This window comes from Phaeoacremonium minimum (assembly GCF_000392275.1).
Source record: "Phaeoacremonium minimum UCRPA7 unplaced genomic scaffold PA7_03_scaffold_337, whole genome shotgun sequence".
Lineage (NCBI taxonomy): Eukaryota > Fungi > Ascomycota > Sordariomycetes > Togniniales > Togniniaceae > Phaeoacremonium > Phaeoacremonium minimum.
In genome coordinates, this window is record NW_006921241.1 from 10,266 (window position 1) to 37,959 (window position 27,694).

At 48.5% G+C, this 27,694-nt stretch overlaps 2 protein-coding genes across 2 annotated transcripts; both read right to left on the reverse strand.

Moving 5' to 3' along the window:
* Positions 1 to 7,630: 7,630 nt before the first annotated feature.
* On the reverse strand, positions 7,631 to 10,369 carry UCRPA7_4375 (putative aspartyl-trna cytoplasmic protein; the record flags this gene model as incomplete). Its single annotated transcript, XM_007916934.1, has 1 exon — positions 7,631 to 10,369. The coding sequence occupies one exon, from the start codon at positions 10,367 to 10,369 to the stop codon at positions 7,631 to 7,633; it is 2,739 nt and encodes a 912-aa protein (XP_007915125.1).
* Positions 10,370 to 12,324: 1,955 nt separating this feature from the next.
* UCRPA7_4376 (putative methyltransferase domain-containing protein) lies at positions 12,325 to 13,032 on the reverse strand (the record flags this gene model as incomplete). The annotated part of the gene is made up of 1 exon (XM_007916954.1): positions 12,325 to 13,032. One exon carries the CDS (start codon positions 13,030 to 13,032, stop codon positions 12,325 to 12,327), a length of 708 nt encoding a protein of 235 aa, XP_007915145.1.
* Positions 13,033 to 27,694: the final 14,662 nt, after the last annotated feature.

The following is a 27,694-nucleotide window of genomic DNA, read 5'->3' on the forward strand; positions in this document are numbered from 1 at the left end:
TCCGAGATCCTACTTCTGGACAGCGACCTTCTCAATCGCTATTTTTCAACCAAAACCATATTTGACGTGAACCTAAGCTGTAACGACGAAGCCAGGCAAGTGCTCCAAGCCAGCTTAAATGATCCGCCCATACGATATGCTGTCTTGTCTCTCAAAGTCCTTCGGGAGGACTTTGAGACGTCTGGAAGCGGTTCAGTGTCTATCGCGCAGCAGACTTCAAGCTACAATTATGGCCTCCAGCAATACAACGCGGCTTTGAATGGCCTTGCGTCCAAGATGTCGTCGCCGGACACTGAAGCTTTCAAGTCGGTGCTTCTCTGCTGTCAAGTCTTCATTAGTATAGAGCAAGTGCGAGGAAACTTCGCTGCTATGGCTTTGCATATCAATCGAGGGCTCGGAATTATGCGCGAGTGCAAGGCAAGGCCGTATTTGGTAGGCCCCAATGAGCTGGTGTTAGCACAACATAGTCAACTGCCCTTCCTCGATGTGTTTATTATCAAGCTATTTGCTGCACCATGCAAATTCAGGGAACACTTGGGAGCAGCTGAATTAAGTCGAACAACATTGTCTGGGGGTTCGATTACGTCTCATCAACAATCTAGTGCACCTCGCGATCTTCGTACGATCGCTCCTAAGTTGCGAACAGAGCTTGAAAGAATCGCCGCTCTGACACTTGAATTCCTCGCCAAGGTGTCTCAAGTCGACTCGGTAGCTAGTGCCTCTCGTCTAATCTCAGAGAAAGCTGCTCTGCTGGACTCCTTAGCGTCATGGCTCAGAGATCTCGAGATCCTCGAGACTCAGGTCAAACTCCCCGGTCCTGAGAGTATTTCAGTGTCATTTATGCGCTGTTTTCATCTAATACTGAAGATTGTTCTATTGGGAACACTAGATTCGTCACCGGATCTTGATACCGACTTGCGGATGGAGAAGGATCGACTACAAGGCGTAGCCAACGACGTGAGCGAGAAGATTAATACCTATAGATCGAGAGGTAGGGCTGGCATTGATTGAAGGAACCCACAAAGTGCCTCACAATTGAGGGCAATGTCAGATAGTCCTTCCTAACTGTGCGGACCATTTCTGTCACTTTATAATCAATCAGTAATTGTTTTGACAGCTTTCCCAGGCCACTTGTTTGTGATTTATAAGTTAGTAGCCATGACGTGATGCTTAAGTGAGTCTGTTTTTTGAATGAGTCGGTTACTCCATAGCCATAGTAGCCAAATATAAATACGAAAATCCACTTCGCCTTTAACTCGGCTTCCGTGCATACCTAAGGGTCCTAGTCAGCTTGCATACCACTTCCAAATGTAGTATGTGGACCGAACGAACCAATTAGAGCTTAATCAGCCTCACAACCAGCCTCATCTTCTATATTGCCCAATTTCATTATAAACTCGGTACCCATGGCTATTACATGACAAAATGATAGTACTCAACACATCTCTCTTCTCATCGAAAAACATGCATTTCCTCCTTCTCGGCGCTAGTGGACGAACTGGCAAGCATGTCGTCTCTGAAATACTCTCTCAGGGCCATACAGCAGTAGCTCTTGTTCGCACCTCTGGTAGCATTACACCTTCCCCTGGCCTCACAGTCGTACTTGGTTCGCCACTGTCAAAAGATGATATACGTAAAGCTGTCTCCGCGACACCTGGTCTGCCACCTTCTGCAGCGATCATGACACTGAACACGGTCCGCGAGTCTGACAGCCCATTCGCGGCTCAGCTTTCACCTCCTCGTTTCCTGGCTGACTCCTACGCCAATGCTTGCGATGTGTTGGAGCAAGCGGGGATCCTTCGTATTGTTGTTCTGTCGACAGCCGGTGTCGGTGATTCATGGCGGAAAATGCCGTTGTTAAGCAAGGCGTTCATGGGGTGGACCAACATCAAATATGCGCTTGAGGATCACGGCCTCGTGGATAAAGAAATCCGGCTAACGAAGATGGACTGGACTCTTGTGAGGGCTGTGAAGTTGGAGTTCGACGATCCTACAAAGTCAAGCAATGCAAAGACCGACCTGGAAACGTTGGGTAGCTCAGGTGATGGAGTACGCATGACCGACAGCGCGACTGTTGCTAGTGTGGCGAGGTTCCTGGTCAGGGTCGCGGTCGAGGGTAGTTTCATCAAAGAGGCAGTGGTGGTGAGAAATTGACGTGGCCGAAGATATGGTGAACGGTCCTTGCTGAGTTGCTGAAATTAGAATGCTACATTTGTATTTAACGAGCTAGCTATATGAGTACAACGATTTTGACTTGGCCGTGGTCACCTGTAAAGAATCTCTTCTTGGTGTGGGCGGTGTTGGTCGTGGCGAGACTTGGGTTCTCGAATAATATATTAACGATGTCATTATTCATACACCAGATAGTAAGTCGCAGAGAGACGCTTGGGTGATGTAAGCCATTTTGAATTGTTAGCTTCTTATGACCACGGTCTACTCCAGCTACGAAACTCTTTGGCCCTGACTAAGACTCGATTTCTTTGATATCTTTCACCTTTCGAATTCCATGCGATCAGTCGAACGTGATGAATCGCATAGAGTCAAGCGTAACGCAAAGTCCTACAATCCGTCTCTTGTGATTTAGCAATCACATACCAACATTAGCTTGTCCCAGAATGAGATCCCGTCCTATCCGTAAAGTCGCTAAGTTGTACATGGTGATTAACAGCCAGTTGTGTTTATAGCAGCAAATTCTGGTTTAGGTATGGCTCAGTCAATGCCGGAAGTTGCTCATGTTCGTCGATGAACCATGAATTGGGTAGCATTTGCACATGGTAGTGACTTTAATGGAAACCACCAGCGAGCAGGGAGTGTGCTGCAGCCAAATGGCACAGTGAGTTGTTGGAGCGTGGATTGGCCACTTTAGGTGATCATCCTCCACCCACTCCGTCGGGAGTGGGCTCTAGAATGTAACTCACCTGCTCAGGACAACGCGGCACAGCCGTCGAACCTACCAAATATGTCTCTAGTGCCGCAAGATCAAACGGTGGACAAAAAAGTGAGTTAAGATTCCTGGACGGCAGCTGCGGTAAAGACAACAAGCTCGTGGCTTTCTCCAATTTTCAACTTCAGTCCAGTAAACATATTTCAATTTATTCCTTTAGGAGTGTGGCGGCATCGTAGAAGTGCACAGCTACAACTGCGGATTCCCTCACTCAGGCACTCGTCGCGAACTTATCCGCTCTAGGCTACGGGTACACGATGGGTGTCGTGATAGGAATCAATGTGAAAATGTTACTTAATTCAGTTTTAATCATGTTCCTCGCATGGAGAATTGTCAGCACCATACGGCAATATATCCGTCTCAGGCATTTCAGAGGACCATCAAGCGCGGGTATCTCTAAGTTTTGGCAGCTCAGGGCCGTCCTTGGTCCTCGGACGCACCTGGATTTCTCTGAGGTCTGCGAGAAGTATGGTACGTTAATGCAAAGGGAGGCCGTCCTAAATATGACCACGCAAAGCTAATAAATCGATACGCAGGGCCGATAGCACGTATTGGTCCAAATGACCTCATAACCAACGACCCAGATTTAATGAAGCGAATGCACGCCGCCCATAGTCCGTACACAAGGTCGGACTGGTATGACACAATGAAACTGGATCCCAGCAGAGATAATGTGCTCTCCATGAGAAGTAACAGTTTGCATACAAGATTGAGAGCCAAAATGGCGCCGGGGGTGAGTCTCGTTCTTTCAAGATACAAATTCTTGTGCTAGTAACAGCTATGACCGCAACATCGTGCTAACACCCATCCGCATTGCTAGTACTCTGGTAAGGACGTTGACGACATGGAGATGAAGATCAACCAGAATGTTCTCGCATTAACCAATCTCATTGAAGAGAGATATATTACCAATGACAAGCCTCTGGATTTTGGTCAAAAGGCACTCTTCTTCACACTGGACGTGATTTCTGATCTAGCCTTTGGCGCACCGTTTGGTGACTTAGCTAGTGATTCAGACATGTATGATTACGTCCAAATAACCGAGCAGAGTATGCCAGTTGTTGTCGTTGGTACGGTTTTCCCATGGCTATTAGGATTCTTATCGTCAGGCATTTTCAAACGCTTCCTGCCTTCTGAGAAAGATGTGGTCGGGCTGGGAAAGGCAATGGGGTAAGTCCAAGACTATTCTGCTTGTTTCTCTATCGTATATAGGGGGAACCCGAAGGCAAACGAAAATAATTCATAAGACTAATTTCGGTTCAACGGCAAGCATTGCTAAGACGGTCGCGGCCGAACGCTTTGGGCCCTCACCGAAAGTTGAGAGGGACATGCTTGGTTCCTTTGTGGCACACGGGCTCTCGCAGAATGAAGCAGAATCTGAGATTTTGTTGCAAGTGTAAGAGAATATATATTTCCACACATAAATATTGGCCCTGATAGTCACCCTTTAGGCTTGTGGGATCAGATACAACCGCCACTGCAATCCGCTCCACGCTCTTACACATTATAACTAACCCGCGAGTTTCAAACGCTTTGCATGCTGAAATCGATACAGCCAGGCCTGCCTGGCCGGTCATCACAGATAAGGAGGCTCGCAACATGCCGTACTTACAAGCCGTTATCAAAGAAGGACTTCGCATGTGTCCTCCCATCACTGGGCTTCTTGCTAAAGAAGTTCCTCAAGGAGGCGATTCGTTTAAAGGATACTTCCTGCCGGAGGGTACCCATATTGGTTACTCGATATGGAACATGATGCGTCAAGTCGAAACATGGGGAAACGATAGGAACGAGTTCCGCCCTGAAAGATGGCTGGAGGCTTCACCGGAGAGGCTACAGAAAATGGATTCAGTTTGGGAACTAGTCTTCGCCCATGGCAGATGGCAGTGTTTGGGAAAGAAGGTGGCTCTTATGGAGCTCAACAAGATCTTTGTGGAGGTGAGTATTTTTTCTTATTTATACACTCTGGCTAATGCTTCAGAATGATAAGATATCCTGACTAAATTAATAACACTCAATAGCTTTTTAGGCGATTCGACCTTGTAATTGTTGACCCGACTAAACCTTGGCATTCCATTAATTGGGGTATCTTTCTACAATCACAGTTTTGGATCAAGGCTACCAGAAGGCCCATATAATGGCTCGAAGGTCGATTTGGGTGTTGGTGGAGGTGGGCACTGCAAATATTTGCGTTCAAATGAACTTCGGGCCGAAAGCCAGGCATCGATAATCAGTTCAAGTAATACAACGGTAGCAACCACAGGCAGATTGAAGAAAAAAAAGAAGCCAGATTCAGGAGGTCATAGTAAATTTTGTGCATCCAGCCGGCCGATAAGACATCCGCAGCAGTCCCTTCCGAAGAGTCCGCTCTTTATTCCAACGATTGTGATGCAGCCGGCGAAAGCCTGAAGAATCGGAGAGCTGACGTCGCCTTTCGGCGCAGTTTGATTCTGTCTGCTCATGTGTGTTTTTCAGCAGAAGTTATATCATAACCTGAAAGCCAATTGAGCTGGTAAAAAGTTGTGCGGAACTGCGTATTTAAGGTGCTCAGCCACGACGCCAATTCCAAATAATAAAGCCTCGTCACCCCACGAATGGCAGCTAACAGGCGAGCGCCCTGTTGTGTCATTCTATCTTAGTGCCATCCTCCACCAACGGCGCTGAGCTAATTAAACTAACCGAAAAGGGACATATCGCAGGGCATGGTAAGCTAAGCTGTGTAAGGCACGCCATGCAGAGTTGCGTATAAGCGTATAAGTGTAAATTTGCGTATTCGTGCCTGAGTATAAGTAAGAGATCGTGAAATAAGAGAACGGTGAGGTTTGAGCGATGAGGTGACTGATCAGCATTGAATCGCGGCGATGGAGACATTGAGTCCCGGCTACAGACCTCGTCGCCCTCACACAAAATCTCGAAATGGGTGCGCTTATTGTAAACGTCGTAGAGTCGTACGTATCAGGGATATAACCATCTTGGCGCAATATTAATTGTTTTACGACAGAAATGCGACGAAGTGAAGCCTGCGTGCTCGCGATGTGTACATCGAAAACTGGTGTGCGAGTATGACTTCCGCATATCAGCTGCTTATTCGCCCGCCGAGTCTCAAGCAAGCGCTCAAAACGATGGCGGCAGCAGCCAACACGAAGAAGAGAATGATGATGGCGCGGTCTCTGACTCAGGGTGGTCCTTTAACCAACTCGAAGACGGTAGCGATTTGTTTCCCGATTTCAACGATCTGCAATTTCTGGGCTCATCCCCTCCTGGCTTTCCATCACTGGCGTTGGGCCTCGAGGACCAAGACATGCAATTGTTGAGTCATTATCACACACATACGAGTCAAATCATGACATTCCTTCCGGACGAGTTGCCTGTGTTGCAGACTGAGATACCCAATTTGGCCTCAAGCTGTGGCGCCTTGATGCATTCCCTACTTGCGTTGTCGGCTGCTTGTCTGGCCTGTGATCTTCTGGCCTCTTTAGACAATGAGACACCTGCCGCTTCTACAGGAATAACAACAACTATCATGCGGGTGCAAGAGTTGCTTACCGCCGGTGATAGTCATCATGCCGCCTCAATGCATGAGATCCAGGAGTATTTAGTACCGAATAGCAGTGGGTCTCAGTCACTCAACGCAGTTCTGGCAAATGCAACACTGATGGCCATCTACGGATCTGCAAACCATCGGGCGCAGGCATGGCTGACAAGACTGACAACATCACGCGAAGAGAGTAGAGTAAGCAGTGTAGCCGTGATACGATTCAGGTGGCTTTTCTTGTTTCGCGCAGCTCACTTAGCACATCGCGCATTCGTGGGTCACCAAATACAGCCCAGTGCCAGTGGCGAGTCAGGACTCTTCAACTTCGTTGCCTCTGCTGATATTGGTGCATCGCCCCCTGGGGAATCACCACACCCCTTGTTGACCATACTATGCGCGACTGGCCCAGTTGCAATGGATAAGTTAAGCGAAAGTGTACTCAGAGCGCAGCGCAACGACGGCAATGCGGTACCAAGCCTAGATGCGTGTGCCGCGGCCTTCCGTGTTCTCAACACCATCATTTCAACACTGGGTTCCAACCTGGGCTCGAGTCCCCTGCGACGGATCGTCATGTCTTTCCTCAACCGTGCACCGCAAGAGTATTTCGATATAATACAAATGGGCCACGATCAAGACACCTCGAACCTGAGAGCAAGACAGCTTGCCATGAACATTCTTGCTCATTGGCTTGTTCTTGTCATGCTTCTCGACGAAGTCTGGTGGATTGGGGATGTTGGGAGCTGGGAGCTGCGTTATGTGCTTGACGAGTTAGGTTGGGGCGCCGATGATTACTGGCCGGCCAGTATGTACCAAATTGTACAAGATACGAAGCAACGGACGATTTGAGATTTAATTTAGACATTAGACACTAGAGAGCCATAATGAGTTGCAGGTCAACTGCTAAAATACCATTTTGTAGGCATATAGGTTTTCTTAAAATACATACGTCTTGTTCATCAAGATCATCCCGAAGACAGAGTTAAAAGAAAGGATCCAATTACACTACTGGCCTTAGTCAACTAGTCGACCACTGTGCAAAACGTTTTCATGACAATGCCGCTCATAATAATTACAAACGCCTCGCTCAACTAACATGGTATCTTGAATAGGTGTATCCAGACATCCGTTCACGTCTTTGCTTTCGCCCCTATCCATTACATCTCATCCTCAAAGAACTTAATCAGCGTGCGTGCTCCTGATACGCCGAGTCCCATGAATGGGTAGCAGATATAAACAGGATCATCTTGTGTGCCAAACTTCTCACGGAATTCGCTCTTCTGGACAAGCTTCAGCTGTTGAGCTACGGCCTTGTAAGTATGGCTCAAGATCTTTGCTCGCATTCCATTCAAATTGTGACCGATGTCTAGATGTGACATCGCGCCAGCGCCGAAGGTGACCTTCTTGATGCCGGACCCGGCGAGCGACTGGATGGATTTTGAGATCAAGGCCTCGATACTACCAGTTGGAGAGCCCGGGAAATCCAGAGCAAACTTGATTTGATATCCGTTCTGTGGAGCAAGCTGGTGGAGAATGACAAGACCAGCAATTTCACCGTCTTTGTCCTCAGCCCAAACATACCGACGATGCTCCATGTCAATCCAGGGGCGTACCTCAGTGATGTGCACCTGAGTACCCTTGCGGTTACCCTTCCAATCCTCGATTCGTTTATCACATCGTTTTCGGAACTCCTCGGACACAATTGTGCCCGTTGGGAGCTCATGGAATTTGACACCGGCGTTCTGTGCCTGGCGCTCCTTCTTCACCACCCTGTTGGCGCTGTCCACTTCGACCCGTTCCTCTGCAACACATGTTAAAGTGCGCCAATCTAGCTTGTCACCCAATATGTTCTCGACTTCAGGAGACACCAATAGCCAAAGTGGGCGTAGATCTTTCTCCTTCCGTAGGTGCTTCAGAAAGGCGCGAATGACAATGGCAAACTGGCGCGGATCGCAAAGAGGATTTCCCATAACCAGAGCATAACCTGCTTCCTCGGCATATCCGACAGCAGCACCCGTGATATCATGACGCCATACATGATATCGATCATCCAACCAAGAAGTATTGGTAGCATCGCCATAATTGGCAATCAGCTTCTCGACCGTGGGCAACTCAATGTCGGTACCTCGCTCTCGCTCGAAAGCATACGTGATGGTATCGGCCTCTGGGTGTGGCAGCTTGACAGATCCGCCAATTGCTTTCTCGGGCAAAGATTTGGGATCCCGCGGGTATAAAGAAGCATTTCGAATGTCGCCAAGATTCAATAGTAGGAAAAGCACTCGCTCGAGACCAACTCCACACCCAGCATGTGGCGGCGCCCCCCACTCGAAAGCTTGCATGTATTCCTCCATCGTACTTGGGTCAACGCCTGCTTCTTTCATGCGTTCCTTTAGGATGTGTGGGTCATTGATGCGCTGACCACCAGTGGTGATCTCCTGCCCACGGACGAAAATGTCGAATGAGTTTGTGAATTGATCGTCATCCTTGTCTAGATGCGTGTAAAATGGCCGCGCAGATTTGGGAAATTTGTCTAGAATGTAGTAATCTGTCTTATATTTCTCCTTGACCAGTTGGCCAAGGCGGATCTCAGCGCGTGTGCTCAAATCCTCGAACTCGGATGCCGGCTCGCCGCTGTCATCAGTCCATCCCGATGAGTTGAGGAGCTCAATCCCTTGCTTGAACGCTAGACGCGGAGTCTCCTCTATCCATACCAAGTCGTCATGGGGGAATCTTGTCTTGATCAAGTCTAACTCTTTGCGATACTTCTTGTAAATCCCTTTGAAGATGCTTTTCAAAAGATCGTCAATGACATCCATAGCCTCGTGGTAATCTCTCTCAATGGCCATCTCGATATCCAAGCCAGTGTACTCCGTAAGATGGCGATGAGTGTTGCTGTCCTCGGCTCTAAAGACTGGGCCTATCTCAAAAACCCGACCGAAATCTGCTGAGATGGTCATCTGTTTCGCAAGCTGAGGACTCTGAGCGAGGAAAGCAGTTCTTCCAAAGTACTTGACTTGGAAGACCTCCGCCCCCGATTCGGTTGCCGCAGGCTGCAGTTTGGGTGTATGTATCTCAATGAAACCCTTTTCCTCGAGTGTCGTGCGCCAAATGCTGCAGATACCAGAATTGATGCGGAAGATACTCTGTACTGTTGGAGTTCGTAGGAAAATGATGCGGTTTCCAACCCGGACACGATTCGATGAAACCAGTTCCAGCTGGCGTGTTTCTTGGTTCTCCTCCACTCGATCCATGCCGTAGACATCAATCGCAAGCGGCTCCTCGACCCTACTCAGGAGATGCATCCGCTCGATCATGATTTCGATTTCGTGCATGGTGCATCCCTTGACCGGCTCCGGAGCTCGACGGACAGATCCCACGACATGAACGCGGCTCTCGGTGTTCAAGTGCTCTGCCCAGCGGACGAACTGCTCAGAAACACCATCCTCGCTCCAATGAAGAACGCCTTGGATAGTCTCAACTTGCTGTCGGAGGAGAACGAACGCGAGCTTCGCACTCATTGGCCGTACGTGATGAATTCGCGCTGTGAAGCTGATCTTCTCGCCGACTTGGTCCGTGGTCAGGTGCTCCAAGAGGTAAGAGGATGGAAGCTCCGGGTTAGTCCAGGTGCCGTACTTGTCATGTGCCTCAGGAGTGTCACTCTTGAGTAGTTCTTCTTCGGCTTCTTTCCGCCGTAATTGGAGTGACCTCTTCTGTTCTTCTCGCTCGCGCTCCTTGGCTTGTTTCTCGTAGACGTGGATCAGACCCCTCTTTTCCTTCTCATCGTCCAAAGCTTCGATCTTGCCGATCGTCGGCTTCTTTATGTGGTTCTTGGCGGTAGAGTGACCGATGAGTCGGTTAAGTTTGAGGATCGGCTTTTTCAGTGACCCCGGAGACATGGCGGTCAAGGTGAGAGCGTTAGCGACGCTCCTCTCTACTGAAAGACTCTGATTGACGTGTCCGTAGCTGGTCAAATTCGAAGGCGTCTTGCGATTTCAGGGCCTAGTTGACAACAACGAAGTATTACAAAGAAGTAGGCTTTGAAGTAGTACTCCAAAATTTCAGGAAAAACGACCGGGTTGCGCGTTTGTCCAAATCCAAAGCCAACGCTCCATGGCAGAGTGTGGCGTTACATGACTGGGAGCCGCTTTATATGTGGTGTTGAGTGTTTACAAAAGTCGCAAGGATTTGCCGTGATGGACGTCATAGTTGGGCAACTTGGCAGGACCCATGCAGTAAAAATAACCCGTCCCGCGCCTGCACGTGTACGTACAAAGGCTAGTCCAGGGCAAGCTTCATCCTCCCGCCTAACCCTAGGCCTTAGCGCTCTAGCGAGACCAGTGAGCCGCTGTAAACACCTGCCCAGTCGCCTTAAGGTAGGTACGGTCCGCTGGGGATTTAGGATACTTAACGTTAGGTACTGTAGTGTGGTGGCGGTGGCTGCTTGTGGCTGCCGACTCACCCGTTTCAGCTTCTTCAGTGGGGACTGTGCGACAATGATGACCAGCGAAACTGGAGATGATTGGGTCACCAGAGGTCATTTGCAAGAGGACGGCGTTTTCATTGGCATTTCGCTGTTCTTTTCCCCCACAGAATCCACTGAATATAGAATGATGAGCATCGTACATGTAAATGGCAAGGGCTCGCCTCGAATATGTTGTACGTGCCTGCCATATCAGAAACTGCTAATCGTGGCGGCCAGAGAAGATGCGGAGCAAAACGTCCGCCGCGACAACTGGGCAATGGCAATCAAACATAAACTTGGCTCGCGGGTGTCTGCAATTGGCTCCTCCTCTGACTTCAACTTTGACAATACAATACTTGGCCTGGTAGCCTTCCCTTGATTTGAGATCGAATCTTGGCCCTGAAACTTGCAAAGTGAACAGGAATTGGATCATTTCAACTTGCATTGCATCCATTCAGTAACCAGTCTACTGTATCTTTACGGACCAATTGCCGGCAGGTGGTCGCAACGGTCGAGATGCTAAAAACAAGCAAACGTGCTAAGGGTTTGGGGGAGACGTTTCAGGTTGGACACGAACACGCTGGGGCGGCTAGCCCTGCCTCCATCGCGTCGGTTGCTTCAAAGCAAGCGTGACGTCACCTTCCTAAGAGCCTCCATCCATTCAACGCCATCATTTCATCAGTGTACCTAGGTACAACATCACATATAGGCACTGCGATCTCACCAACAGCTTACAAGGGGCTCATTTCAGTCATCCGCAAAGGTAGGTAGGTGGGTAGGTAGGTAGGTAGGCTGGGGGTACGTGAACATCGCCGGAGACACGTCATTCGAAAACCCCAAACCGACCGTGGTGCAACCAACTCCTTCAGACCGTAGGTAGGGCAGGTTAACTGTGCGATGTTTGAATCATTCCTAGGCCTATTGAGTGGCCAATGCGGTAAACAGGTCAGGTCAAGAAACAAGCCGCAGAAACTCAGGGCGAAAAGGCGTCCGGCATATGGCCTCTCTCAAGTTCGTCTTACCGACCGGCCCCATGTATAGTGGCGAGGTTGTTATGGTTGTTTGACTCGTTTCGAACTTCTCTTTGGTCTTTGGGGGTCATTTCCGCGCACAGTGAGTTGCATGGCCTTTGGTCACTGGAGACGGCACACACCAACCGAACAGGAACACCGCAACACAGAGACGGGCGCTTCTTCGTTAGAAAACTGAGTTGGAAACGGTTCGGTTTCTTGCATTTGAGTGGTTCGATTTGTTCAACGCGCGCATTCTTGCCTCTTGCAGCCGGTGCAATTGGAAATGTCACCGACTCAGAAAGGCCCTAAAATGGGGGGCTCAGCTACCTACCGAGGTAGCACTAACACAACGTGCAAGCAGCTTGCTTTCAACGCCCTACGCCTGTTTCTTAATCATTAGCAGAACGCCTGCGAATCCTCCCTTGACGATTTCCGTGCCAGGGTCCACGCCTGCTTCACGGAGAAGCTTCTCAATCTGCCTCCTTAGCAACCGCAAAATGTCCTGCTCCGTGCCCACCGCCTCTGGGTGTGCCTCGCGCCATCGCGTCACCGGGCTCGCAGTTGACAGCGCCTTCTCCAGCTGGTCAAGGTCCACCGTCCGGTCGCCCATGAAGAACTCTTCGCCCTCGGGCAAATCGCCGCCCTTATTCCACTCCTTACGGAAGAATGTGCTTTCGTCAAACTCGGGGACTGGCTTGTTGATTGTCCATGGCAGTGGTAGGTTGGCGTACAGGTCTCGACCAATCCGGTTGCCGGCGACCGTGTAAGCCTCTAGATGATCGAAAAACATCTTGTCGACAGCCACCTGGATGTCCGCCGCATTTGGAACGGAAGGATGCACGCGCATCGTGCTGCCCGTCCAGCACGCGACGGTCCCACCTGGTTTGAGAACCTCGGCTGCCCGTGGCCAGAATCCATCCATATCAAACCAATGGGCTGCCGTAGCAGCGGTGATTATGTCAATGCTGCCATCAGCAATAGGCGGTGACAGCCGAGAGCCCAGCTCTTCGGCACTTGAAACTTCGAAGCGGATGGGCTCCGAAGTTGACGTAAGACCACCTAGCGACCGGGCGGTGCTGATCATTCCTTCGGACGGGTCGAGGCCGAATGCGTGATTGAATCGGGGCGCTAAGCCCCGAACGGCGGTGCCCGGGCCACATCCGACATCGAGAATGGTGTCGAGCTGCCCGCCGGTCGCGGTGTGGTGGTCGAGAATGATCCTGAATAAGTCCGGATGGTAAGTCCGTCGATTCTGGGCATAAGCGTCGCCTTGCTCCCGGGTATAAGAGCGAAATGTCTCTTCGGTCGCAAATGCCGTTTTCGTGGGTCTCGTATCTGCCATTCCTACGGCTTGGCGAAGGATTCAAAACAGCGTCGAGCCTCTGTCGGCGTAGGTAAGCAGCCGTCAATCGCACGAGACGCGCGGAATGGCTGGCTTCAAATTGACGGGAGTCTTGGCACGATCAGAAAAGAAGAATACGAGAGGTCTGAAGGAGTCTTATTTCTACTCCGCCTCAATCGTCGTCCTTCTTCGCCGTGCGGCGTTGAAGCTATTGCCTAGCCCAATTCGTAATGCGCCATACCCAATTGGGACCAGGACTGCGAGCTGTCAAAAGTCCGTGGCCGTTCCCCTTCTTGGTCTTAACCTCTCGCGTTCCTCCACCGACAAGAGCTCGGATTGATGCCATGATCAAGTCGAGATCAGATAAATCCCTGCGGTCTTACCGGATAAGCGGCCAATCAGTCTACATATCTACCAAGTATAATGCACCATGGTGTATCATGGCGCTGTGAGTAAAGGCTGCCAGCGCTGCCGGCAGCGAAAGGTCAAGGCACGTTATACCACCTACGCGTTGACTTGCTGCACGAAACCTAATTTGCCCTTGTAGTGCGACCAGAGAAAGCCCGCATGCCTCAAATGCGAGAAGCTGAAGAAAGAATGCCCGGGCTACCGAGACCTGACGGATGTCATGTTTCGTGACGAGTCCGACAGGATCATTTGGAAAACCAAGACGGCTAGACAACCTCCGCGGAGTACTCGGCCCAAAGCGCGACCAACGCCGACGCCAGAACCGGAACGTGTTCCTGAACCTGAGCCAGAGTCTCATGCCCTTATTCTCTTGTCATCTACTCCGGCAGCAAGTAGCCTGGAGCCGGTTCAGTCACCGTCTCCGTCCCCGCCGCCGGTTTTCGAGCCGGAATCCGTACCATATGCGATCTCGCCATCGATTCATGAGCTGGCCGCTAACTTCTTCTTTGCTAACTACAATCCGCGTGGTCCTCCATACTCAGACAAGTATCACAACTGGTTGACTAGAGAATACTGGGATGCACGACCAGATCATATTCTCCGGGCTACTATCGAGGCAGTTGGCATGGCCGGCATATCTAACACCTTCCATGCAACAAGTCTCATGCCCAAAGCAAAGGAGCAATATGGCCGAGCATTGACCATGACTAATAAGGCACTAAGGAGCCCAATTGAGGCTACTACGGACCGGACTCTCTTGGCTATTCTGCTTCTTGGACTTGTCGAGGTAGCTGAAGCAATCTTGCGATTTCGGAAGATCTTATGTCTAATATGAATGCAGATGATAAATTTCGAAACATGGGATCATTATAGCTCCTGGGCCGCCCATGTAGACGGCGCAACGGCACTATTACGATTGAGGGATCGGCAACAATTTTACTCGGAGCCGGGCGTACAGCTTTACATACAAATACGCTCGCAGATTGTAAGTCCTACTGCACTGACAACATTGCTGATGAGCAGCAACTGATGCAGCTCTCTATGTGCTAGGTTCATGCTTGTATGCAACAGGATACACCGATTCCCGAAGCCCTACTGAGATCGAGTGATGATTTCGAGAATATTCGAGACAGAGATCGTCCAGAGTCTATTGCGGATGTCAGCTTTAGGCTTGCCAACCTTCGAGCAGAAATCAAGAGCGGCAAGATAACCGATCCCAAGGCCATTCGGGAGGCAGCGATACAGGTCGATAAAGACTTGAAGGCCAGACGCACAAAGCTTCATCCTATTTCCAGGTTCTACTCTGTCAAAGCTGCAGGTGTTCCTTCAGAGATCAGTTACAATGGGAGCTGCCATGTCTACAGCAGCGACGCCAGTGCCAATGTCTGGAACAATTGGCGTGCTCTGAGAATCCTGGCTAACCAAATCATCTATCACTATGATGAAGATACCCGAGACACATTCGAAAATCCTCAGGATGATGTTGACGGAACGATACCCAACCCCGCTCTGCATCCTGCCGTCTCCATTATTCGCGAGCTATCGACCGACATCTGTATCTCCGCCACAACGATGACGAATTCTCCAAGTAGGTGCCGCAAAGTTTCTCTCTAGCTTATACACTGTCCTAATCATTTCATCAGGATCCCGTGCTCTGATTTGGCCACTCTTCCTTGTTTCTCAGGAGACTCTCAACACCAGCCAAGTACGGGCGTTGGCCGTGACACAGTTGCGTCATATCAATGCTGCAACTGGAATACGCCTGGCCGGCTTGCTCGCTGACCAAAGCACGAAAGATTTCAAGAATACGGCTGCTGGCCCGCGATGGGCAACGACTTCGCCTGCTTCTCGCCTAGTTGCCCTCAAGCGAGGATGAATCGCATGAGCACTCTGGATGCCTTCTTATTTAAGAACTCGTTTGAATGTCATCATCTCGAGTAGCGCCTGTCGTATATCCTCTTGGTGGGGTGAGTGTGGCGAGAGAAGGCTAAGCAATCTTTCGAGATCTTCGTCTAGCGGGTTGTAACAACGGGTATGCCTGCCAATTGACCGCTACTACTTGTGGAAACCAGACGAGCTTGTTGGTTGTCAATGACCAGGGATAAGAGACGTTTTGGCCTGGAACGCGTCGCTTTACAAGACGACTGTGGCTCTGCCCGGAGTCTTACATCCTGAAGGATTCATGGCGAGGACCTCTAACCATGCGGCTGCCAGGTACCAGGTTAGGCGTCCAATAGCGTCCTAGCTTTTCCCAGGCTTCAGCGAAAACACACGGAGTCCAGCTCCGCGACTGACGAATCTGCAAGGCATCAATTAACGTGCCTGCTAGAGCGCCATTGCTTAATTGATCAAGTGCAATTAGTCTGTTTTGACAGCAATGCCTCTAGATCGACGGCATAGCGATGCTTCAATTGAGTATTGTTATAAGATATGTTGGAGCCAGACGAGTGTTGTAAACAAATCCTCGAATAGTTATCAATCCATCAGAGCGCAGCGTTCTGTTAGCAATTGACAAGTCTACAATTCTCTTAACTTGCACATTGTCATGATGCTTCTAACCCTCCCACTTGCCTCGCTGGTATGTGGTTCATTAGCTGCGAGAACCCGGTATTTCCCACGCTCGAAAGAGGGCAATGGCTTTGTGCATATTCCAATGGAGCCAGCCAGGCGAGAGGTCTCACAAGTAGGGTCAAGAGATACGATAAATGCCACAGTACTAAACGAAGAATGGCTGTATGTGGTTGAAGGCAAGCTAATTCAGATCTCTTGCCAAAACGGGGCGTCGTTATACTGACGGTCCAAGTCTCAATCGGTACGCCGCCCCAAATCACATACGTCTCCGTCGACACGGGCTCGAGCGAGATGTGGGTGAATGCAAATTGCACGTCCGCACCAGCAGACTTTGGCCAACGTGCCTGTCTTGTATCGACAGGATTATTTCTAGTAGACGGAGGTGGACGGACCTACTTTCGGTAGATCGGGTCAGATGTTAAGCAAAGAAAACTTTCTCGTTGATACGAATGATGCAAAAAGTTTCTACAACAACACATGAGTGGCCATAGCTTTGGTTTCAACAAATTGAGAATAATATAGTAGGAAAGAGAAAAGCTCCAACATTTGATAACGACAGAAAGTTAAAAAAATTTGATAACAAATCTTGAAATGATTCAATTGAATTCTCCCTGGCAGTTTCAAGATCGTAGACTATCTAGTAAAGCATTAGGATTTGTCGGCCGCCCTAGGAAGTCTTCTAGCATTTTTAACTCGTTGCCATGACTGCCTCCATACTCGAGAATGCCGCGGCGAAAGCGATCCCAGGCTTCTTTGCTAGTGGGATCGGCCTTGAATGCTGATGCAAATATGTCCTGTACAAACGATGTGGCACTACAAAACTTAGCGGTCGTACAGACAGAGAATGTAGTTAAGGGTTCGTCGTAATGAGGACCTACCTCAAGTATCCATACAACCCTGCGCCGCCTCCACTGATCATTAATGGGATGTTGGGGTTTGACAAGCCTCCAACCCTAGCCTGTGGGTCATCGATCCCTTGAATTTGAGATCGGAGATCAAACCATAGATTAGATATGTCTAGATTCTCCAAGTCTTCGGGAGTTAGGGGGTTGTGAAGTCTCATATCAAACAACGCAATAATCCTACACATTTCTTAGTATTGTTGGTCTAGTCATACAAATACAAGACCTACAGCTGTTGTTCGTAAACATTTGCGCGACTGGAGTTTCGACTTTTAAGAAGGTTGCGTAGAAGGTCCTGTGGTATTCTTTTGGGTGGATCTGGGGTGTTCGGGTGAGCTTCTCGCCAGATAGCTAGGTATAGAGGACTGAGACTGGAGTAATGGCAGCTCATTTCCTCGAGCACACTTTCCATCCAGCACCAGTTCTCCAGCATGACACTTGGGGTCTCGCAGAAGTCATCCGCCAGCCGAGGACCATGATGGCGCACGTATCTCGTCTTCGATAATAGGTCGTGTATGCCATGGCCCAGCTCTAATTATTGCATTAGCTCTCAATACTAGAAAAGTCGTCAATAGCGGAGTCCATACCATGAAACAGTAAAGTAATTTCTTCATGTCTGAGAAGTGCGCAGGACCTTTCTGTTGCTGGAGGAAATGCGCAAATCAACACTGTCGAGGGACAATGTCTTGAGCCGTCAGCTTTCAAATACCCCTGTATCATGTAACCTCAGCGTTAGGTTTAGTATGAGTAATTGTCACTCAGTCATACTTACGCTTTGCATGCTTCGATTCCGAAATCCTTGGTGCTTGTTTTCTCTCCACAGTAGATCTAAATACAGGTATCCTAGGAACTCGGTAGTAGTCGACGATTCATCCCAAGCGGAGTAAACCTGAACATCATCGTCCCAAATTGATGACTGATTCGAGTCAGCTGTATCGACCCGGGTGAAATGAAGCTGGAGATACGAGGCAAAGATACCGAGCATTGCTTCAGTCGTGGTTTCTAGAGGGAAGTACTCTGAGATTGATCTATGATCAATCTTAATCTTCTGACCAAGAAGCCGCGTGTAGTAGGCTACGTCCCATGGTGGGAAGGCGTGGCTGTCCGGTTCGCCGTAAGTACCTCTGGTCTCGGGATCCCGGATACGTAGGTTCTCGAGATCTTCGAGTCTTTTCTCGGCGACATCTTTGAGGCCATCCGACAATTGTCTCAGAAATCCTTCAACCCACACAGGCTCTTTCGCAATCATCCTTTGCATTGTAAACGCAGCGTGGCTAGGATATCCCAGTAGTCGAGCTTGGGAGTCTCGGGATATTGCGATTTCTTTGACGAGCTTGACATTCTCGGGCAGCCTTTGCTCGTTGGCAATAAACATTCTTTTTCGAGTTTCGGCGCTCTTTGCAAAAGAAGTGACATGAAACATGCCTCGGTTGGCGAATGGCACCAATCGTTGACCTTGATGCGGAGCGTCCGTTCCCAACGCCCACCTTGAAACTTGATCAGCTGGCACGCCGTCTAGATCCTCGTCAGAGAACCACACGCCACTTTGATCCGATGACAAATTCTGAAAATATTGTCTTATCTGCTCTTCGAGCCGTGCTTTTCCGTGTTTATACTCTGTTATTTGAGAGTCGTCCAGCCGACCATGTCCGGATAGGGTGAATTCTAGCAGCTCCTGATCCAACCATAATTTTGATTCCTGATCTAAATCCTCGTTTCTGTCGTGAACAGCTTTGATGAGATCAAAAAGGTCTCTTCGTGCCAGCCATTCGGCCTCGGCTTCAAGAAACAGTCTACGAGCTTCAATTGATGCTTCTTTTGATTTTATGCTTGGAGCAATATCTTCCAGCGTATAGATGGTTTCGATGTCCCCCAAAGTTAAGTTGTGCAGGTCTATAAGCGGCCGGATTACAGTATCGAAAGTGGCTGTCGAAATATTTATACTGGCAACAATCTGATTGCGAACTGCATGATATTTTGCAATGATCTCTGTCATGAGTGGTATCACTTCTTCCTCGCGGGGAATGCGGGGAAGAGGCCCAGGCCGTGATGATGAGCTTGCCATGCTATCCCAGAAATTGAACAAAAGAATTTTCAGGGGAAATGAGAGGAATATAATTCTGCAATGATGCAACTAGCAAGCATATCATTCTCAAGGAAGACTTTTATATCAGATTCGGTTTAACAATGCTACAACTCAAACACTACTGCCTAACAATGCATGCGATCTCAGTGGACAGGGTGAAACGCGGATGCCTAAGCTTTGAAGTGTGCAGTGTTTAAGCCTTTGCTATCGAATCCATGCATTAAAAGCAGTGGGCCATCGTGCTTCTCGCCTTTGATGCCGCATGAATTCGTCACCCATTGAGCATGCGGATGTTCGAGCTCAAAAGCTTTTAGTCAGATGCTGTATTACCTATAAAAGGCCTCTTGGCTGCCGTTTATGATTCTGTATTAGATGAACGCAGAGATCTTACAAACCACAGACCAGAAACAGCATCAAGCAACCTCGGGTAGTTGTCCTATAGTCAGCCCGAAGAACAAGCAGATCCGTACTGCACATGCCGTATCACAGAATGAACCCTGGGCCATCCATTAGAAGCGAGCATAAATAGCTCACACTAAGCTCATACTCATAGCATTTAGATGCTTTTAAAAGTCAAGCACAGCGATCAAAAAGTAGTGTCACTGTTGCAAGAAAGTCTTTGTGCCCGATGCAGTCTTATAAACTTATGTCTAGAGGAAACATGATAAATGCCTTCGTAGTCGTATACCCTTTATCTATGCCATGAACGCCTCGACCTAAATTAGAATTCTTTGTTGAATCTTGGGTTAGTTCTGATCTTCTCGCCATACTTGGCAAATAGCCATGGTACAGGCGCCAATACCAGCGCAATCATGCCGAGGAGAGTGTTACCCCAACCAATACCAATTGCGTTGTAAAGTTGCAAACCGCATAACGGCAGCAATGCCCCTAACAAACTTCGTAAGACGGCGTTGGCTGCGGTTACAGAAGCGGCATGAACTGTATAGGCATCTACCAGATATGTTTGGATAGACATGAAAATGCCAATCATGCCAAAGCCCATGACCCCAGTCCCAACCATAGGCCAAATCCAGTGTGTGTGTTTCTCTGCTGTCCAACCATACATAATCAAACCTAGCGGAAGTGTCAGAGAGGCCGGCACTGTGAGAACCAAGTTGAGGCGATCTTCGGGTTTAGGAGTTTTGCCTTGGGCAGTTTGACGACGGATGATCCTGTCTGACAAAACACCCACGAAACCGAGACCAAGAAGATTCCCGATTCCGCCAGCAATAAAAGATAGACCTGCGCCACGAGACGTGAACCCGTATATTTCTTGATAAACAAAAGTGAACGTTGTGAAGAGAATATACAGTAGACCATAGAGTGTTGCCACATAAACACAAGCGGCCATGACGGTGGGTGAAAAGATGAACATTCGAGATGGCCGGACTATGGCTGCGAAAAATATTTGCTTGGGAGTGCCGTGTCTCTTCAATTTTGACTCGTACTTGATGTCGCCGGTTTCTTTTCGTAGTCGTGCTGCTTTTCGTTCCAATATTACTGGGGCATAGGTCTCTCTCAAGATAAATAACGACGCCAATGTGACCGTCCCAGCCTAGGATTCATTAGTACAGTTAATCCATCAGGGTGAAATATCTTGCATACCGCAATGGAGATAACCCAAAAGACCCATCGCCAACCCTTGGCCTCAACAAGAAATCCTGCACAGACAGGGCCAACTACGGGGCCGAGCAATGGCCCTACCGACCATATGGCCATTGCACCACCCCTCCGTTCCGGTGGCATCAAGTCCGCGATTGTTCCGCTTCCGCACGTGATGACGGCGACACCTGAGAAGCCTGCTAGGAATCGGAAACCGATAAGCATGTTCATGTTGGTCGCTAAGGCGCATGCGATGGTGAAGATAGTGAAAAGCGCATTGCAAACATGATATATAATAGTACGGCCGTAGAGTTCGCTCAGTGGTGCTGTCACGAGAGGGCCGAAAGCGAAGCCCAGGACAAACACGGATACTACAAAGGTTGCAAGCTGGTCGTTGTTTATCCCGAACTCTACCATCACCTCAGGTACGCCGGGCGCAAGCATGGATGATGCGAGAGGACTACCAAAATGTGAGCTTTAAGGGAAGTGTTAACAATAGGTAGATATCATACGTGAGGAAAGTTATGAATGACAAAACTGAAACAATACCCCATTTTCGTGCATCGCTCCAATTCATGGGATTCTCAGGGTCTTGATCAACTGGCTCATCCCAGTATACCGAATACTTTGTGTCTTCGAGATTGGGCGATTCTTTATTTTCGGTGTTCGAATTGTAGTCTCCTGCCTCGGAGCTGTTTGAAGTATGTTGCATGCCATGTTCGACGTCCATTTGTTCTTTGGAGGCAGGACGATTGTTTGACAATGGATGAATGCTATGGCTGAAAAATGCTTGTCAAAACAGTTCTCTAGAGGGACGATCTTTATTTGATAGCCACATATAATAAAGGTATAACGGATGGGATCCATGGCTTGTGAAATGCGCAACATTTCAATCATAGGTATAGCTGATATCCGGTAAACAGCTGATGTGGGACCAACCAATGTGGGCCATCCTCCCATTGTCGGTCTCGCTCTCGTATTCGGGGGCTGCCTTGGGGATTTCAAAGCCCCCGAGAACCCGATTCTGACAGTAGAGAAAGCAGGAGACATATTTCCAATCACCAAGGGAGCAAATCATTCTAGAATATTGAAATACTAGGCAGTCTGAGCCACTAAACCCGCGGCCTTTACGCGTGTTTGTTTACGTGTCTCTACAAGCGAACAACAATGGGGTCAATATGTTAGACCTAGGTATGTATATTTGTCCTTTCGGAGCATCGCAATCTGTGTTTTGACTCCGTAATTCATAGTTCTGGAAATGATCTTCATGGATGGGATCGCATATTTGGGCCTTAAGGAATGTCTATCACTCCCAAACGTTCCGCACACGGTAGCATCTTAGTCTCGAAGATTGGTTGAATGAATAGAGATGATACCTTGTAATATAAATTTATGAATAGGCAGGAAGTTTCAAATTGACGAGATGTATTATTCATGGTTGAAACAGGAGGAGAGTTTGTCGAGGGAGACGAAAAAGTCGATCGGCCACGCTAATGATGAGGCTATTATTCCCTGATTGATCAATCTCTGGCCAGTGTGCAATTTTTCTTCACGCAAACATCAGCCTTAATATAAATAAATGATAACCTATGCAATAAGGCTGCCACCACGCTTCATCAAAAGATTGAGATTGTTACATGTACTTGGAGAAGTCCAACAATGGTGTGGTGAGCATTCTATGCTCCAAGTAGTATGACAAGTCTCTTAGCGCTATCTGTGTCTCTTTTAGGTAAGTAAGTGCAGCTGATCGACCGTTGATTTGGCGGCATTGCCTTCGGTCTCGCTTTGGCCTTGCCGAGACCGATCAACCCCTGACTCAGGAGGTACGCGGCCGATTTTGCTCCACTCTTAACCTTATTGGTGTAGTTAAGGTTTGAAGTATGTCTTCGGCTCTTCCATAAGACTTCAATGCAAGCAACTCAGCAATCTCTTGAAAAGGATACGAATGCGTGCGGTGCTTCCAATTTCGATCATTACTTGCAGGTTGATTTAGGGTCGGCGATGACCCCTTCTTAGTCTACTCCAGCCCAGCTAACATTGTCCGTGTTGCGATCCTTCACGAATGAAGCCAGACCATGATGGACAGTCATGAGCCACTTCCACCAGTCTCTAGTAATGTGGTCAATCTTTCGTACGCCGATTTAGCGATATATATCTTTGCTCTGCCACCAACAATTTGGATTGCATGGCAACATGGCAAGTCGGGACTTGTCTGTTGGCCTTTGCTCATTTCATTCTACATAACTCGATACATTTCCGATATCTTCCAAATGGTCCATCACAATGATCCCCTGATTCCCAATGTAGTCTATATCATGACGAACGCGGGTAGCATTGCGTGCTTGACGTTGACGATCATTGGACTGATCTATGAGGCGTACGTATAACATGAACATCATGTATGTGTCGGGGAGACTTGTTGAAACTAAAAGTTCACTAGGAACACTTTGCTTCCATTTCCATCCGGACGGTGGACCGAAAAGATCATCCTTGGCATAACACACATAGTGAATACAACAGGAATCGCAATTGCAACTTACGGGGGCTCACCAAGCGCGACACAGAAGGGCGGCGTCATAAACCAGAAGCTGAATAGAATTGGGAACTGTCTCATGCTTGTTGTCATGGCTTCTTTGTATTTGTGGATTTATCCATCATACAGGCACATTCGAGCTTACTCTGGCCATCGAAATTCTGGACGAGCACGGATCATACTCTTCACAGCCGTTGCGTGCTTGCCATTTCAGTCAGTTCGACTCGCATACAACACAACATATTCATTTCGGGGAATTCCCAGTCTAGATCCCTATATGGGTAGCTTTATCTCGAAGTTGATCCTCATATTTGGAACGCAGCTCATTCTCGTCCTAAGTATGATTGGTGGTGGGTGGCTGAGCATGCCCTCAGACGCAAAGACATCCTCAAACGAGCCAGAACCGGAGGTAGAGAACGTCAATGACAGGGACTACCTCGGGTACCAAGGGCTCGGAGGCGTCGGCAACGGAAGAAAAGGAAGAACTTGACCGAGGATGATTTCAAGGTCTCTAGATTACGGGATGCCTGAATGTATTATGGATAACGACTGAAGGTGATACTGCCAAAGTCAGTCCTTGCTGGTCGAGGATACGACAAGTTCAATGCAATGCTTGGTTAGACTTTTCTGCATGTGACCAGGAGTCGAACTATGGATTATATGTTATTAAACAGCTCAAGGTAACAGATCAGACATTTCAATGTATGGGCAGGCTTGGACTCTCCGTGAGATTCTCTATTGCAATAGATACCGTCTTTGATCGGGAGCAATTAACGCAAGTTCTTTCACTTTCACATGCTTCGTTGCATTCAGACCTGCTTCGGTATCCACGCTTTGACTTCTCGCGTCACTTTCTACCTGATATGTCCGAGTTTCACACAATGTGGCATTTGTGAGATATTCAATTGACTGGATATCTAGTTGAGACCTAGAGCAATTGTTCTTGACGAGCTTTTAGGATCCAGGTATGGCTTTTCACCGATGCCAACCGCGCGGTGACCTACACGTTCGCCCAGGTTGTCGTAATCGTTCGTCGCACTGTGAAAAACACTACGATTATCCCAGATCGCTTGAAGCGGTTAGTCTTTTTCTTCATGTATCGAGATTATAAAAGGCTTACCAATATCATTTTGATTTTTCCACCTAAATCTTACTTGGAGATCGTGGTTTTCTTCAATTCTTTTCTTGAAAGTTTCCAAAAGTTCCCTGCTCTCACGGGCACTCAATTCATTAATGCGCTGAGGAAAATTTCCAATTGCGAAGATGGATTTCCAACCAGTGACTGGGTTGGTTCGCACAACTGGATGGACTGTCGTGAGTTCACGGCCGATATTTTCAGGGTTTCCTCGTGGTTCTTCGTAAATCTTGTGCTTATCAGGACGAGCTTCTGCAGCCTTTATGAATCCTTCTCCCCTGAACGTCGCCGTTAAGCCCTCGAAAAACCTTTGATACTGGTCGCTAAATCGATCATAGAGCTCGTAGCCTGATGCCCACAAAGTGTCGCCGCCTGACGATGGCAGCTGAGTCAGTCGTAAACTAGTGTAATCGGCCGGATAAGGTTCAAATTGAATGTCGCTATGCCACGAGGCAGCACCCCCCTTTCGGTCATCCCGGTCTTTGCGAAGATCATTACCAAATGCCCTGAAACCCGCCGACGATATGGTGCTAATTTCGTTGTCGTTGACTCCAAATTCAGAAGACCCGTTGAGAAGGGGGTGAATGTGCAATGTTGATTCCCTGGGCTTGCCGGAAAGTTCGCCTAGTCGCTGAACCAACGATTTTTGTAAGTCATCGGTCAGATTATCTTGTGCTCGAAAGAACACCACGCCTCTTTGAGAGACTAGAGAGAATGTTAGTAAAAAGCGGTGGCTTGACTTAGTATAGACAACTTGCTAGTAATCGCAAGATCGCGAATCAACTCGTCAGCGTTCTTGGCATTGAGAACGTCGTCGACCAGATTGACGGTCGGATATTCACGTCCAATTACAGGGGTCACCTCCTCGAACTTATGTTGATCAAGGGCTCCAGTAACGGACAGCGGCTCTGGATACCGTCCAGCCTCAAGCTTTGGTTCCAGTGCGGTGTTGGACTGGGTCACTGTAGTGGTTGCCATCGCGAAGCACAATGCCAGGGCTCGATTTGATATAGGTGTAAGCCAGTCAAAGTTAAATGAAACCGCAGAGGGACCTCGACTAGTAAGGTGACGGCAATGTATTCTATTTATCACTCATTCAACTGCATGCGACATCTCTTGCAGAACTCGGCTCGTTGAATGGAAGGTAACAAATCAAACCCTCCACGGCTATGTCTGGACGCGTCTTTGAATCACACAATATTTCATTTGAATTGCGGCATATGCAAGACATAGACCTCCTCTTGCGAAAGTCATCCCCTGAGTGGCTGCTAACGAGTAGTAGCTCGCTTAGCGTTTGAGGCCGCTCGGCATGTCGCAATCGTCTATCCTCAATTGGCTAATCTAAGGTCAAGTCGCCATTGTTGGGTTCTCGGCTGTCGCACGGTAGTCGGTGTCCGTGTCCACGAGGAAATCACGAATAATAGCCTTATCTGGCATCAACGGACTAATGGACTTGGGGCCAAGAATTCGAAACCACACCCACCAAAGGCTACATGTTAATAATGCGCTATTGATGTATGCCGTGAAGCTACAGGTGTTATAGAGCCTGCTGGCTTTGCTCTGATGGTTGAATAAACTGAACCGCTTCTGGCCAGCTGCGGGGGTGTGCCCCAAGAAGAGGTCACACAGGGTCGACCCATATATATTGCCTGGCAAAGCACCTCCAGAAAGGAGTCGAAGATTGATTGCAGATGAGTCATACTAATACAAGGACCAGAGCTTCTAACTAACGATCACAATTTTGCTCCCATGTCAATTATCCCATCAAATAAGCTCACGATCCTTTTTGCTATGCCCCAGCTCATTCCATATCCTCTCCCGCCAGCGCCGCCATATCCATAAATAACGTGCCGCCCGTTTTCAAGATGCTCTACCTCTGAGCGCACGTCTCCTTGTCTCCATAGACGCAGGCTAACGATATCTTGTACCACCTCAAACTCAGATATTGTCTGAACAAAGCCAGGGGAAGTAGTCTACTGATCGTTGAAGAATATCTGATCTTGTTTGACCCGGAATCCGTTCGGGGTTGTCTCGAGGTTCCTTAGTACCTCCTATGATAGTGCCTCCTCCCAAAGGGCGAGGAATCAAAAATGTCCACTAACCATTAAAATGTTGCCTGGTTACTGTTTGATGATATGTATTCTTTACTAAGACGGTCTGGCGCCTCATGATTGTCATATTTGAATCACAGTCGAGGTTCCTTCTAGAACAGCTGAAAACGATTGGCTCGAGATCGTTGCCGTTAAATTCGACGGCGGGGAAGGCGTTTTCGACTTTATCAAGACGTCGCTGGATGACTTTACCTCCACGACGGAGAAAGTTGGTCAACAACCGCAGTAAATGTGAACATTGACACAATATGTTTTGTATTCTCGACCCAGTTGACACCAGGTAGCAGCTCAGATTTCTCCATTACGCGGAACTCATCTTTTCCCTTCAAAAGATTTGGCCCAAACTAAGCTCAGTGAAATCTTTGCTAGGAGTTTCGATATAGTCTATGCCCTTGAAGATTTGAACGCCTGAATCGGGCGATGTCTTTGCGACACTTTTATAAACTAACGGTAATCAATTGCTTCTTGCTGTAATTGAGTATTATCTCCCGGAATAGGCCGATAGTGAGCATCAGCCCACAGGGATGCGTTCAGGAGGCGGCTGTGTTGCACCTTCCTTCGGCAAATGTAATCGATATGTAGTTCAGCGGCAATGACAGTTATTGGCCGTTCAGGATATCTCTTTTGTAATGCTCTCCAAATCTTGCCCTCCCTAAGCCAAGATAGCCCGCCGTCTATAAGCGCCAAAACGGCACTAAGAGGGCTCATTCAAATTAGGGGGCTCTGCAACCGAAAAACTAACAGTCAACTTCTCGCGAGGGCTTTGACAAGGAGTCTTTTTCGACCACTCGCATGTTGAGGTCAATATAAGGGGCCACTTTCCTGCTCTTATAAAGACGAAGTCGTCACTCCTACCTGCTATCCCACTTTTCACCCATCCGACCCATTTGCGCAGAGCCTTCCCCATCATGAGCACTCCTGGGAGCTAGCCTGACGAGAATTCGACTACAAATGAGCTTGGCGTCGATCTCACTTAATGCCTTGCTGGCAGTCTTACTCCTATGCGAGAATACCTTCTCGCTACTAGCCAAATAGCCCCAACGGCTTAGCAAGACA